This window comes from Stegostoma tigrinum, chromosome 32 (genome assembly GCF_030684315.1).
Source record: "Stegostoma tigrinum isolate sSteTig4 chromosome 32, sSteTig4.hap1, whole genome shotgun sequence".
Classification (NCBI taxonomy): domain Eukaryota; kingdom Metazoa; phylum Chordata; class Chondrichthyes; order Orectolobiformes; family Stegostomatidae; genus Stegostoma; species Stegostoma tigrinum.
The window spans coordinates 38,975,574-38,989,129 of NC_081385.1; the positions used below are offsets into that span (position 1 = coordinate 38,975,574).

At 41.4% G+C, this 13,556-nt stretch overlaps 1 protein-coding gene across 6 annotated transcripts in view; it reads right to left on the bottom strand.

The window, feature by feature from the left end:
* tespa1 (thymocyte expressed, positive selection associated 1) overlaps nt 1–13,556 on the bottom strand; it is a 197,482-nt gene that overhangs the window by 23,615 nt on the left and 160,311 nt on the right. For 4 of the 6 annotated variants that reach the window (XM_059638922.1, XM_059638923.1, XM_048561932.2 and 1 more), the window contains exons 4-6: nt 12,526–12,575; nt 10,673–10,723; nt 3,545–3,584 (exon numbers count right to left, since the gene is read on the bottom strand). In XM_059638922.1, coding sequence (XP_059494905.1) covers nt 3,545–3,584; nt 10,673–10,723; nt 12,526–12,575 — 141 coding nt within the window. Of the gene's footprint in view, nt 1–3,544; nt 3,585–10,672; nt 10,888–12,525; nt 12,576–13,556 lie in introns of those variants that run through there. The other 2 variants (XM_048561937.2, XM_048561935.2) reach the window with 2 other exon arrangements.

Sequence of the window (13,556 nt, forward strand, 5' to 3'; positions counted from 1 at the left end):
ATGGACTGAATATCTTTCTTCCGCAGTGTAAATATCTCAACATTTGTGAGTTTACACAGATACTGTCAATGTTAGCACACAGATATGATCAGTGTTAGTGAACCAATACAGTCAGCATTAGTACATAGACAGGGAGATTTTTAATACAAAGATAAGGATAGTGTTGTTCACTGGAAGTATTGGTATTAATGCACAAATAAGGAAACCTGTTAGCGTATAAGGATATTAAGAACTGCAGATGTTGGAGTCAGAGACAATGCAGTGTGGAGCTGAGGAATACAGTAGACCAGGAAGCATCAGAAGAGCAGGAAAGTTGATGTTTCGGGTCATGACCATTCTTCAGAAATGGGGTGGTTTGGGGTGGTTCATGGGAGCTCATAAATAAATAGAGAGAGGAGGGGTGGGGCTGGGGAAGATAGGTGGGATGGTGATAGGCGAGAGCAGGTAGCTAGTGGTGGAGATAGGTCAGTGACTTATAATGTCTGGGCTGCCAGAGCCAAAATTAGGAGAGCTCTCTCATCATGTCAAACAACAGCTGACATTGTTATACTCAGAGAATCTGAGTTGAACTCCTCAAATTCAATCCCCAATGGCATTTTTAACATGAACTGCAGTGGCTCAAGAAGGTCATCACCTTCTCAAAGGTAAACAGGGAAAGGCAATAAATGCTGACCAGCCAGCAATCATCCCATGAGTGAACAGAAAAAGTATATCACTCCCTCAGCGCTGTTCCTTTGACAGTGCAGCTGTTCCTCTATATTGTTTCCCTAATGTACAACACTCTCTCAGAGATGGGATAGTAAATGTTAACCTTTGCAGAGACACTCATGTCCCATGAACAAATAAAAAAAAATCCCCAACCCCAAGAACACAATAATCCCACAGTACTGGCTTCCCCCATTGGTATGGCACTCCCTCAATACTGCCCTGAGATTTGAATGTACATTTTTTGGTCACGTTTCTGGAGTGAGACTCACAATCTTTTGATTCATTATGCATAGAACATAGAACATAGAACAGTACAGCACAGTACAGGCCCTTCGGCCCACGATGTTGTGCCAACCTATTGACCTACTCTAAGATCAAATGAACCTGCTTACCTCCGTTTTACTATCATCAATGTCCCTAAAGTATCTGACTCCACTACCACTGCCGGCAGTGCATTCCACGCACCCAATACTCTCTAGGAAAAAGCCTCTGCCAATCGACACTATGCAAAGAAACAAAGAAACCGACAGCACAGGAACAGGCCCTTCGGCCCTCCAAGCCTGCGCCGATCAAGATCCTCTGTCTAACCTGTCATCTATTTTCTAATGGTCTGTGTCCATTTGCTCCCTGCCCATCCATGTACCTGTCCAAGTATATCTTAAAAGACACTAACGTGTCTGCGTCTACCACTTCCGCTGGCAACGCGTTCCAGGCACCCACCACCCTCTGCGTAAAGAACTTTCCACCCGTATCTCCCTTAAACTTTCCTCCTCTCACTTTGAACTCATGACCCCTAGTAATTGAGTCCCCCACTCTGGGAAAAAGCTTTTTGCTATCCACCCTGTCTATACCCCTCATGATTTTGTAGACCTCAATCAGGTCCCCCCTCAATCTCCGTCTTTCTAATGAAAATAATCCTAATCTATTCAACCTCTCTTCATAGCTAGCACCCTCCATACCAGGCAACATCCTGGGGAACCTCCTCTGCACCCTCTCCAAAGCATCCACATCCTTTTGGTAATGTGGCGACCAGAACTGCACACAGTACTCCAAATGTGGCCGAACCAAAGTCCTATACAACTGCAACATGACCTGCCAACTCTTGTACTCAATACCCCGTCCAATGAAGGAAAGCATGCCATATGCCTTCTTGACCACCCTATTGACCTGTGTTGTCACCTTCAGGGAACAATGGACCCGAACACCCAGATCTCTCTGTTCATCAATTTTCCCTAAGACTTTTCCATTTACTGTATAGTTCGCCCTTGAATTTGATCTTCCAAAATGCATCACCTCGCATTTGCCCGGATTGAACACATCTGCCATTTATCTGCCCAACTCTCCAGCCTATCTATATTCTGCTGTAATTTCTGACAGTCCCCTTCACTATCAGCTACTCCACCAATCTTAGTGTCATCAGCAAACTTGCTGATCAGACCACCTACACCTTCCTCCAGATTATTTTTATATATATGACAAGCAACAGTGGTCCCAGCACAGATCCCTGTGGAACACCACTGGTTACAGGTCTCCAATTTGAGAAACCCCCTTCTACTACAACCCTCTGTCTCCTGTTGCCCAGCCAGTTTTTTATCCATCTAGCTAGCACACCCTGGACCCCATGTGATTTCACTTTCTCCATCAGCCTGCCATCGGGAACCTTATCAAACGCAATACTGAAGTCCATGTATATGACATCTACAGCCTTTCCCTCATCAATCAACTTTGTCACGTCCTCAAAGAATTCTATTAAGTTGGTAAGACATGACCTTCCCTATACAAAACCATGTTGCCCATCACTGATAAGCCCCTTTCCTTCCAAATGGGAATAGATCCTATCCCTCAGTATCTTCTCCAGTAGCTTCCCTACCACTGACGTCAGGCTCACCGGTCGATAATTACCTGGATTATTCTTGCTGCCATTTTTAAACAAGGGGACAACATTAGCAAGTCTCCAGCCCTCTGGGACCCCACCCATGTCTAAGGACGCTGCAAAGATATCTGTTAGGGCCCTGGCTATTTCCTCTCTCGCTTCCCTCAGTAACCTGGGATAGATCCCATCCGGACCTGGGGACTTGTCCACCTTAATGTCTTTTAGGATACCTAACACTTCCTCCTTCCTTATGTCAACTTGACCTAGACTAAGCAAACATCTATCCCTAACCTCAACATCCGTCATGTCCCTCTCCTTGGTGAATACCGATGCAAAGCACTCGTTAAGAATGTCACCCATTTTCTCTGAATCAGCTCATAACTTTCCTCTCATCATCTTGAGAGGTCAATAGTGAGTCCCCCACTCATCATCTTGCACACCTCTATCTAGTCACCTCTCATCTTTCTTCACGCCAAATTGAAAAGCTGCAGCTCCCTCGACCTTTCCTCTTCAGACCAGCCCCCTAGAGCAGGCAGCATCCAGGTAAAAGTCCAGACAGCATCCTGATTAAGTTTCAAGATTTTTACTGCAGCAAGCTAAAAGCAACATTGTCTAAATGCTATTCTATTATGGAGCTTATATGCCACTAAAGGATTTAACTTTTGAAGCCCTTATACAGTTACACCTTATACTGCCTGACAAATTAATCCCACGCGCTCTTGCTCATCCATTTCATGTAACTGCAGTTCAAATAATGTTCCAAAGTCAGTACTGGAGAAGGGTCACTGGACCCAAGACATTGACTCTGTTTTCTTTCCACATATGCTGCCAGATATGCTGAGTTCTTCCCACAATTTCTGTTTTTGTTTTTGAGTTCCAGCATCTGCAATTCTTTTTTTTCTAAAGTCAGTTTCTTGTCCTGTAAAGAATCAAGTCAGGGAACATGGAACTGTCTATACTTACTGTGATGAGTTTGACTCAGTTGGACTCTGTAACAGCATGGCTGAGGACGAGAAATTACAAAGTTATTCAAAATTATGAGAGGAGAAATAAAATGATATAAGGTGACAGACAAGAAACATTAACTCTGTTTGTCTCTTCATCATTGCCACAGATACCTATGATTTCTTCCTTTTAATTCAGATTTCTAACAACTACGGTGGTTTGCTATTATATTATTGTAGAGAGGAAACATGTCTTTCAGTCTGGTTTGGAAATTGTCCAAGAGTTAGGGAAATACCTTGAAATGAAGGAATCTCATGCATTTGCGAACAGTAGGTCTATTGGAGTTAAGTCTTCATTCCACTTGGCAACAGATTTACACCTTCAGTTGAAATATCCTGGTGTGAGTCACATATTGGGGAATAATGCTATTGCTTAATTTATTACTGCGTCCAATTTTGGGCCCCACACCTCAGGAAGGACATACTAGTCCTGAAGCGTGTCCAGTGGAGATTCACATGGATGATCCCTGGAATGGTAGGTTTAACGTATAATGAACGGCTAAGGATCCTGGGATTGTACTCATTAGCGTTTAGAAGGTTGAGGGGAGATCTAATAGAAACTTACGAGATAATGTGTGGTTTAGAAGGTGTGGATGCTGGGAAGTTGTTTCCATTAGGTGGGGAGACTAGGACCCGTGGGCACAGCCTTAAAATTAGAGGGCGTAAATTTAAAACTGAAATGAGATGACATTTCTTCAGCTAGAGAGTGGTGGGCTTGTGGAATTCATTGCCACGGAGTGCATGGAGGCCGGGACGTTGGATGCCTTCAAGGCAGAGCTCGACAAATTCTTGATCTCAGAAGGAATCAAGGGCTATGAGGAGAGTGCAGGGAAGTAGAGTTGAAATGTCCGTCAGCCATGATTTAAATGGCAGAGTGGACTTGATGGGCCGAATGGCCTTACTTCCACTCCTATGTCTTATGGTCTTAATCTCTCTTATTGGCCATTTATAGGCATCCATTACTGGACAAAGATGAGAAACCAATTAGTCAAGATTTCAGAACTTGGGTCCTGTGACTATACAAAGATATATTCCCATGGTACAGAATGTTATATTTCAGGGAATCAATCAATCCGATTGGCACAGACTTATTAAAGACAAATACTTGATGCACTTGAATTAGTTTTGTGCAGAAGTAATTCAAAGGGTTAATTGACAGTGATGGGGCTATAGGCTTTCAGAGGACATTTGATCTAGCACCAAGTAATAAATTTGCTAAAAATTAAAGGCTATGGTATGAAGTTGATAATGTCAGCATAGGCTGGCAACGGCTGAGGAACAGAAAGTAGAGAGTATTTTGAATTCTCACACTGAAAGGTGATCTCAAAGAGTTAGTATTCACTTTGTTGTCTGATATATATTAATGACTAGGACAAGAGGATGTAAGGCACCATTTGGAAGTTAGTAAGTAATGTGAAACTTGGAGAAGTTTTAAATTCAGAGAAATTAAGTAGGTAACTTTAGTAATGTGGAGACTGTTGAAATTAACCATGGCAATTGAAAGCTAATACAACAATAGCACACTTTGGAAGGAGAAATGATGTGAACACAAGTTAGATGTTACATTTCAAGGAGGTTTCAGGAATGGAGAGAGTTGTGGGCTGGGGTGCATAAATAAGTTTTTATACATGACAGGATAAGTTGACAATTTTGTACAAAATCGTATGAGAACCTGATTAATGGAGAAATAATGTAAAAAAAAGTTATATTAAATCTTTATAAAACACTAGTTGATGCCCCAGCCAGAATAATATAACTTGCTGTAACTGGCCTTGGTAAATTGGTTACTCTTACTGTGGAATATTTAGTCCTCATGATACTTTGCAATGTAAATTAACATAATCAGGAAATGGAATTGAAGTGGTAAATGTAATACTTTCTCAGGAGAAAAATGCAAAATGTAATGCCCAGCAGCTACTGGCCGTTTAGTTTAATACGAATAGAGAGTAGGATTTTAGAAACGTTATTCACGAATAAAATGTTTGGAGAGGTTTGGCTTAATTAAGGAGCCACCACAGATTTATAAAGACATAGATACTGCTTCACTAATCTAATTATATTTTTCATGAAGGTGTATGGATTTTAAGACACCCTTTTCTTTCATAGGATGCCAGCTTTACAGGCTGGGCCAGCACTTATTGCCCATTCCTAATTGCCCTGGAGAAGATAGTTTTAAGCTGTGTTTTTGACCTACTGCAGCTTTAGGAGTGTAGGGACCCCCTGAATACGGTTAGGGAGGGAGTTCCATAAGTGAAGGAATGGTGACATAGTTCCAAGTCAGGATGATCCAATGTTTTCAAGGAAACTTGCAGATGGCAATGTTCCTTTGTTTCTGCTGCCCTTGAACTTCTAGGTAGAAGTTGTAACAGGTTTGCAAGGTGCTGTCAAAGGAACATTAGTGAGAAGTTATACTCAAGTATTCCAACCAACGTAAAATGTAGTAAAAAAGGTGAGTTCGATGACACATGAGATGCACTCTAGAAGGTAAAATGTCTCCACACTAAAAAAATAAAATTGCACAATCGCCACAGGAAAGTAAAAGAAACTTTCACGAATCTGGATAAATGACGGACCATGGGTGATATAGGTGTATCTATTGAAGAACAGCCATTGGGACATGCACAAGAGTCACCAATATCCTAGCCCCACAACAAAAGACACTTAGACTTATAGATAACATGGCATAGAGCTGGAGGAACAAGCAAGCCAGAGAGCATCAGAGGAGCAGGACATTTCGGGTCGGGACCCTTTGAAGGATCCTTGACTTGACAGAGGTGTACAAAATGATCAGAGGTATAGATAGAGTGGACAGCCAGAGACTTTTTCCTTGGGTAGAGGTAGCTATTACGAGGGGGCAAAGTTTTAAAGTGGTGGCGGTTGATATAGGGGAGACGTCAGAGGTAGGTTCTTTACTCAGAGAGTGGTGGGGGCGTGGGATGCATTGCCGGACAGGGTAGTGGAGTCGGCCTCATTAGGGGCATTTAAATGGCTATTAGATAGGCATATGGATGATAGTATAAAGTAGTGGTGGAGGTTAGGTAGACCTTAGGTTTAGGGTAAAAGCTCGGCGCAACATAGTGGGCCGAAGGGCCTGCACCGTGCTGTACTGTTCTATGTTCTAATGACACGAAACATCAGCTTTCCTGCTCCTCTGATGCTGCCTGGCCTGCTGTGTTCATCCAGCTCCACATTGTGTTATCTCTGACTCAGCATTGGCAGCTCTTGCTATCTCTGATAGAGTTGCAGAGGCATACAGCATGGACACAGACAAACTAGTCCATGCTGACCAGACATCCTAATCCGACCTAACACCATTTACCATCATTTGGCCCATATCTCTCTAAATTCTTCTTATTCATATACCTACTCAGGTGCTTTTTAAATGTTGTAATTGTACTTACCTTCACCAATTCCCCTGGCAGCTTGTTCCATACATGCACACCCTCCACGTGAAAAAGTTACTCCTCAGGACCTTGTTAAATCTCACCTCAAACCTATACTCTCTAGTTTTGGACTCTATCAGTCTCTAAAAAAGACCTTGGCTATTCATGCTATCATGATTTTCTGAAGAAGGGCCTAGGCCCGAAACTTCAGCTTTCCTGCTCCTCTGATGCTGCTTGGCCTGCTGTATTCATCCAGCTCGACAACTTGTTATTTACTGAAAACAACAAATGCTGGAGATCATGGTGGTTCAGATAGTGTCCATGGAGAGAGAACAAATGTAATGTTTCGAGTCTGAATGATTCTTCATCAGTGCTGGAGTGAAGTGTGGAGGGGACAGCATTCATGCTTGTGGGGAGGGCTGTGGAGGTAATGGGTGTAGGGTTGTGGTGGAGAAAAGATGTTGATAGTTCAGTGATCGGAATGTGAGAATGGCAGAACAACAGTGTGTCTCCTGCCAGACTTGAAAGTACAGACAGTCCCACTGGAATGAGGGAAGAGGAGAGAGGTAATGAAACTGAATGCCACAAGCTAAAAGAAAGGGAAGAAGTAGGAGTTGGTTCACAGTTTGAAGGTGTTGAACTCAATTTTAAGTCCAGAAGGCTGTAACGTGCCTAATCTGGAGATGAAATGTTGTTTCTCCAGTTTTGTGCTGTGATTCACTGGAGGACTGAGGCATGCTGAGGACAGACATGTGGACATGAAATCAAGACAATGTGTTAATATTAGGACGTTGGGGTCATTGCTTGCACACAGACTAGAGACGTTCTGCAAAACGGTCACCCATTCTGTGTTTAGTTTTTCCATTGTAGAGTTGGCCACATTGGGTGCAGCGAATATAATACACACATTGGAGGACACACAGGAGAAATGCTGCTTCACCTGGAAAGACTGTTTAGGCCCTTGGATGGTGAGCAGGAAGGTGGTTAATGGGCAGGTGTTGTACTTTATGTAGTTATCTGGGAAGGTTCTATGGGGAGGTAGGGTGGTGTTAGTGGTTGTGGCATGGACTAGGGTGTACCCCCTCCAATATTGTCTATTGTATTTGCTGAAACAATGTGGCCTACTCTACATTAGAGAAACCAAATGTAGACTGGATAACCACTCTGCAGAACACCTCTAGTCTGTGTGCAAGCAGAACCCCGACCTTCCCATAGCTGGTCATTTTAACACAGCATCTTGCCCACATGTCTGTCCTCAGCATGCTGCAGTGTTCCAGTGAATCACAACTCAAACTGAAGGAACAGCATCTCATCTTCAGATTAGGTACTTTACAGCCTTCTGGATTTAATATTGAGTCAACACATTCAGATTGTGAAACAACTCCCATTTCTTCCCTTTATTTCAGCTTGTTACATTCTGTTATCCTGTCCTCTCTCCCTTCCCACTATCCCAGTGGGACTGTCTGTTCTTTTGGATCTGGCAGGAGACACACCATTGTTCTGCCATTCTCACATACTGATCACCTAATCTGAACTATCAACATCTTTTTCTCCACCAGAACCCTATACCTACTATCCCTATACTCCATCCTCCCCAAACCATAACATGAATGCTGTCACCTTCACACTTCACCTCAGCTCTGTAAGAGTCATCTAGACTGGAAACATTTACCTTGCTCTCTCTCTATGGATGTTGTCTGACCCAATGTGATCTCTGGCATTTGTTGTTTCCAGGGTATATTGCAGCATCTGCAGTATTATGCTCCTACATTTTGATAACAAGGCCTGGTATTTGGAGGTTGTGGTAGGACATGGGAGAAGGTGCCTCAAAACCTAAAATTATTGAACTTGATATTGAACCCAGAAGGCTGTAGAGTTCCCAAGCGGAAAATGAGATATTGTTCTTCCAACTTGTGTTGAGCTGTGTTGCCGCACAATAGTAAGCCTGACCCAGAGACGTTGGCCAGGGACAGGACTTGTGCTGAAGTGGCAGGCAACATGAAAGCTCAGAATAACAAAGTGTGGAGCTGGATGAACACAGCAGGCCAAGCAGTATCTCAGGAGCACAAAAGCTGACGTTTCGGGCCTAGACCCTTCATCAGAGAGCTCAGAATCTTTTTTTGTGGACAGAATGTAGGTGTTCTGCAAAGTGGTCACCCAGTCTACACTTTATTTCCCCAATGTCAAGGAAATCACATTGTAAGCAGTGAGCAAAATAGACTAGATTTTTTTCTAATATCATCCTCAACAGTTTCAGCGCTTGAGGCATCTTCTCCATTTCATTACTTCAAGCCCCACACAACAGGCTTTGTTACCACATGGTCTGCTATTACACTCAACCCATTGATACCCTTTAATAGTCTCCATTAGCAGCTATTCATTCTCCCAAGCTGACCATTATCCACTCTTTGTCTGTCCCATTGTTTTTCACTGTCTTTAGGCTCTATCTCTACCTATCATTTCCTGCTTACCATTCTTGCACACCTACCCCCCCCCCCCCCAACCCCCACCCAACGCCCCCCACACACTGCATAAAAATCAACCTTTCCTAGCTACTTGCAGTTCTGAGGAAGGGTCACTGGACCCAAAATATTAACTTTGATTTCTCTTGACAGATGTTCTCTGGCCTGCTGAGCTTTTCCAGCAATTTCTGCTTTTGTTTCTGATTTCGAGCATTCGGAGTTCTTTTGGCTGTTTTTCAGTAGATACCATGTTTGAGTTTGGTACTAATTTTATTTAAAATGGGACATGATGCTAATATTCATTGATACAAGAGAAGTGATTCTGAGGAATCAGAACATTAGTCACTTGGGGCTGAATCCCACAGTCAATCTTAACTTAAAATAAGCCAGTATTTGAAACTATTAGGAAGGTCCTGCATAAAGGCCTTTTGTAATTTACATTTTTTTTCAAATTTCGGACAGACTTTGCCACCTGAATCTCCAATGGAACTGGACCTAAGCAAACTTTGAAAATCTGACATAATCATAATGAGTGATTTTTTTCAGTATACTAATCAAGAGATAGCAGAAGCCAGCAGACTCAGAGGCACAACTGGGCAGGCATGTGTCCAGTTCAATTAATTGTCTTGACTTCAAACTGCTGTGGAAAACTTATAGAACTGGAAATAATACGTAAAGGTCAAAATAACAATATCCATTCGCCATGTTTGAATGTGTATCTGCATTCTTTGGAAATGCTAAGAATTGTTGATTTGAACAAAACCCAATGTTATGAAAAGCAGGACCTTCCCAATTGAAACATCTTTATATTAAAGGAATATTTATGAAACTGGGATATGGGATTGTTGCAATATGTAAAAAGGCATGGATATGGGAAAATAAATAATTGCTTAGGTGTGATAAATGGCAGTTTTGTGAAATGTTTGCTGAGCAATTGTAACAGAAGTTGTAGGAACAGTCTGAAGCTTCACAAAAAATATGTTTAAGGAGGTGATTGAATGTAGTAAATTAGGAAATTTCAAGTAAAGGAGCAGAAGTAACAAAGCAGCAACTTTCCAGAGATAACAACTTTTCAATGTTTTCAAGGAATGATGGAGGTCAGAAGTTCTGGCGTTTGTGAGCATAGAATTGAATAGGTTTAAAGGTGCTGAGGTTAGTATATTTATCAATAACTACTAAAATTTTGTGAGCCCTGATCTTTTGATACAGTAATATCTTCAGGAATAAGAAAATACCACTTACCCTCAGCTCCCAGACTCAGGTCATCCTCAAAACTGTTCTTGGCACTCAGCCCTGTAGGAAAACCAGAGACTGACTTCCTAAAAAAATTCAATAACAGCCTTCAAAAGCACAATAACAGCTTTCAAAATCAAAAACATAAATTGCCGGAAAAACTCAACTGCTCTGAAACATCTGTGGAGTGATAGCAGAATTAATATTTTGCGTCCAATGACCCTTCTTCAGATCATTCTTAACTTTCAAGGGTAACTGGACGGGAAACATTAATTCTGTTTCCTCTCTACATATGCTCTAGGCCTGCTGAGTTTTTCAAGCAATTTCTGTTTTTATTTCTGATTTCCAGCATCCACATTTTTTTGTTTAGACAGTAACATTCTTCATTTTTTCAAGTTAATATTTTGTGAGTGCTTTTCAAACAATGTTATTCATCTATGTTTTACACAAGCAATATAAAAGAGACACCAGGATAGGTAACCAAAAGTTCAAAGAGTCTTAAACAGCATCATAAGGGAGAGAAGAGAGATGGTGAGGAGGAGAGTTGGGGAGATAGAAAAGTGGAGCGATGGAAAGGTGGAGAGATAGAAAAGTAGAGAGTTTGGGAAGGGACTTCTACAGCAAAGAACCTGTGCAACTGACGTTAAAAAAAGGTATTGGAGTCCAAAATTAGAGGGCATTAACCTAAAGTGAGAGGGAAAAGACCTGAGTGGTAAGTTTTTCACACAGAGGGCGCTGCTTGCATAGAATGAGGCTTCCAGAAAGGGAACCAATTTGCATTATTGAGCATAGTGCTGCTGCGTGAACTAGACATGGTGCGAGCTACACCAAGGACAGCAGTGTTTTAATTAACATTGTTCTGAGGAAGGGCCACTGGACCCAAAATGTTAACTCTGTTTTTTCTTCACAGACGCTGCCAGAACTGTTGAAATTTTCCAGCAACTTGGTTTTTGTTTATGATTTACAGCACCCACAGTTCTTTCAGCTTTTATTTAGTGTTTTAATAAACTTGCATTTAGGATTGAAGTCAAGTTTGGAGGTAAAAAAAGGGGTTCTTCAGTTGACATTTGGATGCAGGAACAGAATAGGATGATGTTATGGAGATAGAAGTATACAGTTCAGGAGGTGGTTCAGGTTGTGGTCAGAAACTCATCTCTGATAAATTATTGCTACCATTAAAAAAATTCTCTGAGCTGTATTATGCAATCGTCCCTTACAAGCCCCATTGGAGGGAGGTAGTTACTGTGGTGCAGATATAATGATGACAATCCTTGTGATGAACTAGAAGCACATTACCAAGATCACAAATAGTCTGCCTGTTGCCCAGAGAGAAGGAGGGAGTTCTGAAGAAAGATCACTGGATCCAAAATTTTAACTCTATTTTGTCTCCACAGTGGCTGCTAGACCTGCTGGGTTTCTCCTGCAGCTTCTGTTTTCTTTTAGATCTTCAGTATTCACAGTGCTTTGTTCTTAAAAGGAGTGAATGATTAGCTATGACTTTATACTATATAGCTCATCTTCATATGACTCTCACCTTGTAAAAGTAAGAATGAAAAGGCTTAACTTCTTGCCATTTGATCCCTTGAAGAGTAGGCATGGATCAAGAATGCTTAAGCCACAGAACCTCTCACTCACTGACTGGGCAGCAGTTTCCGGTGAGCCAAGACACTGTTGGTAAGGTTTGCGATTTGCCAAGAAGCTCATTGAAGTTTACCAGTCAAGTCTTAGCCAACTAAATAATGTGCAAGTTTCCCCAACAATGAGAACAGCAATTTAGGCACCTGACATACCTGTCCCCAGGCTTACTCTCCAAAATGGAAAATTTCAGCCATGTGAATCAGCCCACATGTGATAAATTGTACCTTTTAGTCCAGCGGGGTTGCTCTCCTCCTGTAGGCTTGCTTCATGGGACCTGTTTTAAAAAGAAGTGATGGAAGCCACATTTGATCTGGAATAACATTTATTGCAATTTAATAAAATATGCTTAATAAATCAAAAGCAGCACAGATTTGTCAAGTCAAATTACACAGAGGAGACCATTCAGCCAATGCAGATCATGATTTTGATTAACTTAATCCAGTTTTTTTAATGAAGTGAAGAGCATTATTAGGAATAATGTGGCTAATAAATTTTCAAAAGAAGTTGAGTTGACCTTGAGATGTAGATGTAACCGGATAGAAGAGATGTAACCTTTGTTAGCAAAATACAAAATTGCATATTACAAAATTAACTATGGAACACAACGTGGAGGTTTGAGATGAATCAAAAAGCAAAATATTGCAAATTCTGAAAATTTGAAAAAAAATGACAGAAAATGCAGGAAATTCTCTGCAGGTCAAACAGCAACCGTGGCAAAAAAATACATTTGTGGTCCAGAATGAGGCCTTTCAAGATTTGAAATTAATGCTTGCTTTTCAGCCTGGATAGAAATGTGCAGTGAAGTGATCATTGTTACAACCGTTGCTCATTTTGATATATATTAGTGACCTGAACAGTGTTCAAAGGATATAATTTCTAAGTGTGTGCATGACACAAAACTGGAAAGTATAGGGAATAGTGAGGAGGTTGGGAATATACTTCAGAAGGATATACACAGGCAACTGAAATATGGAGATATAATTTTAATTCAGAGATTTTTATAGGCAGAGTGAGGAGAGCCAAGATAAAATAAATGATAGTGTTCAACAGTTGCTTGCAGGGATCTTGAAGTTGATTTTATTTCCACGTTCCTGTGATGTTTATGATATACTGATGATATCAGAATCATGTGATTTAGTCGAGGGAGCTGAAGATCTAACTGAATGCAGATGGAATAAATTGTGCCATAAACAAAGGGTTCTTGCAGAAAGTTCAAGGGACTCAAGAAGTGCTACTTTGGGACATGAAATCCAAA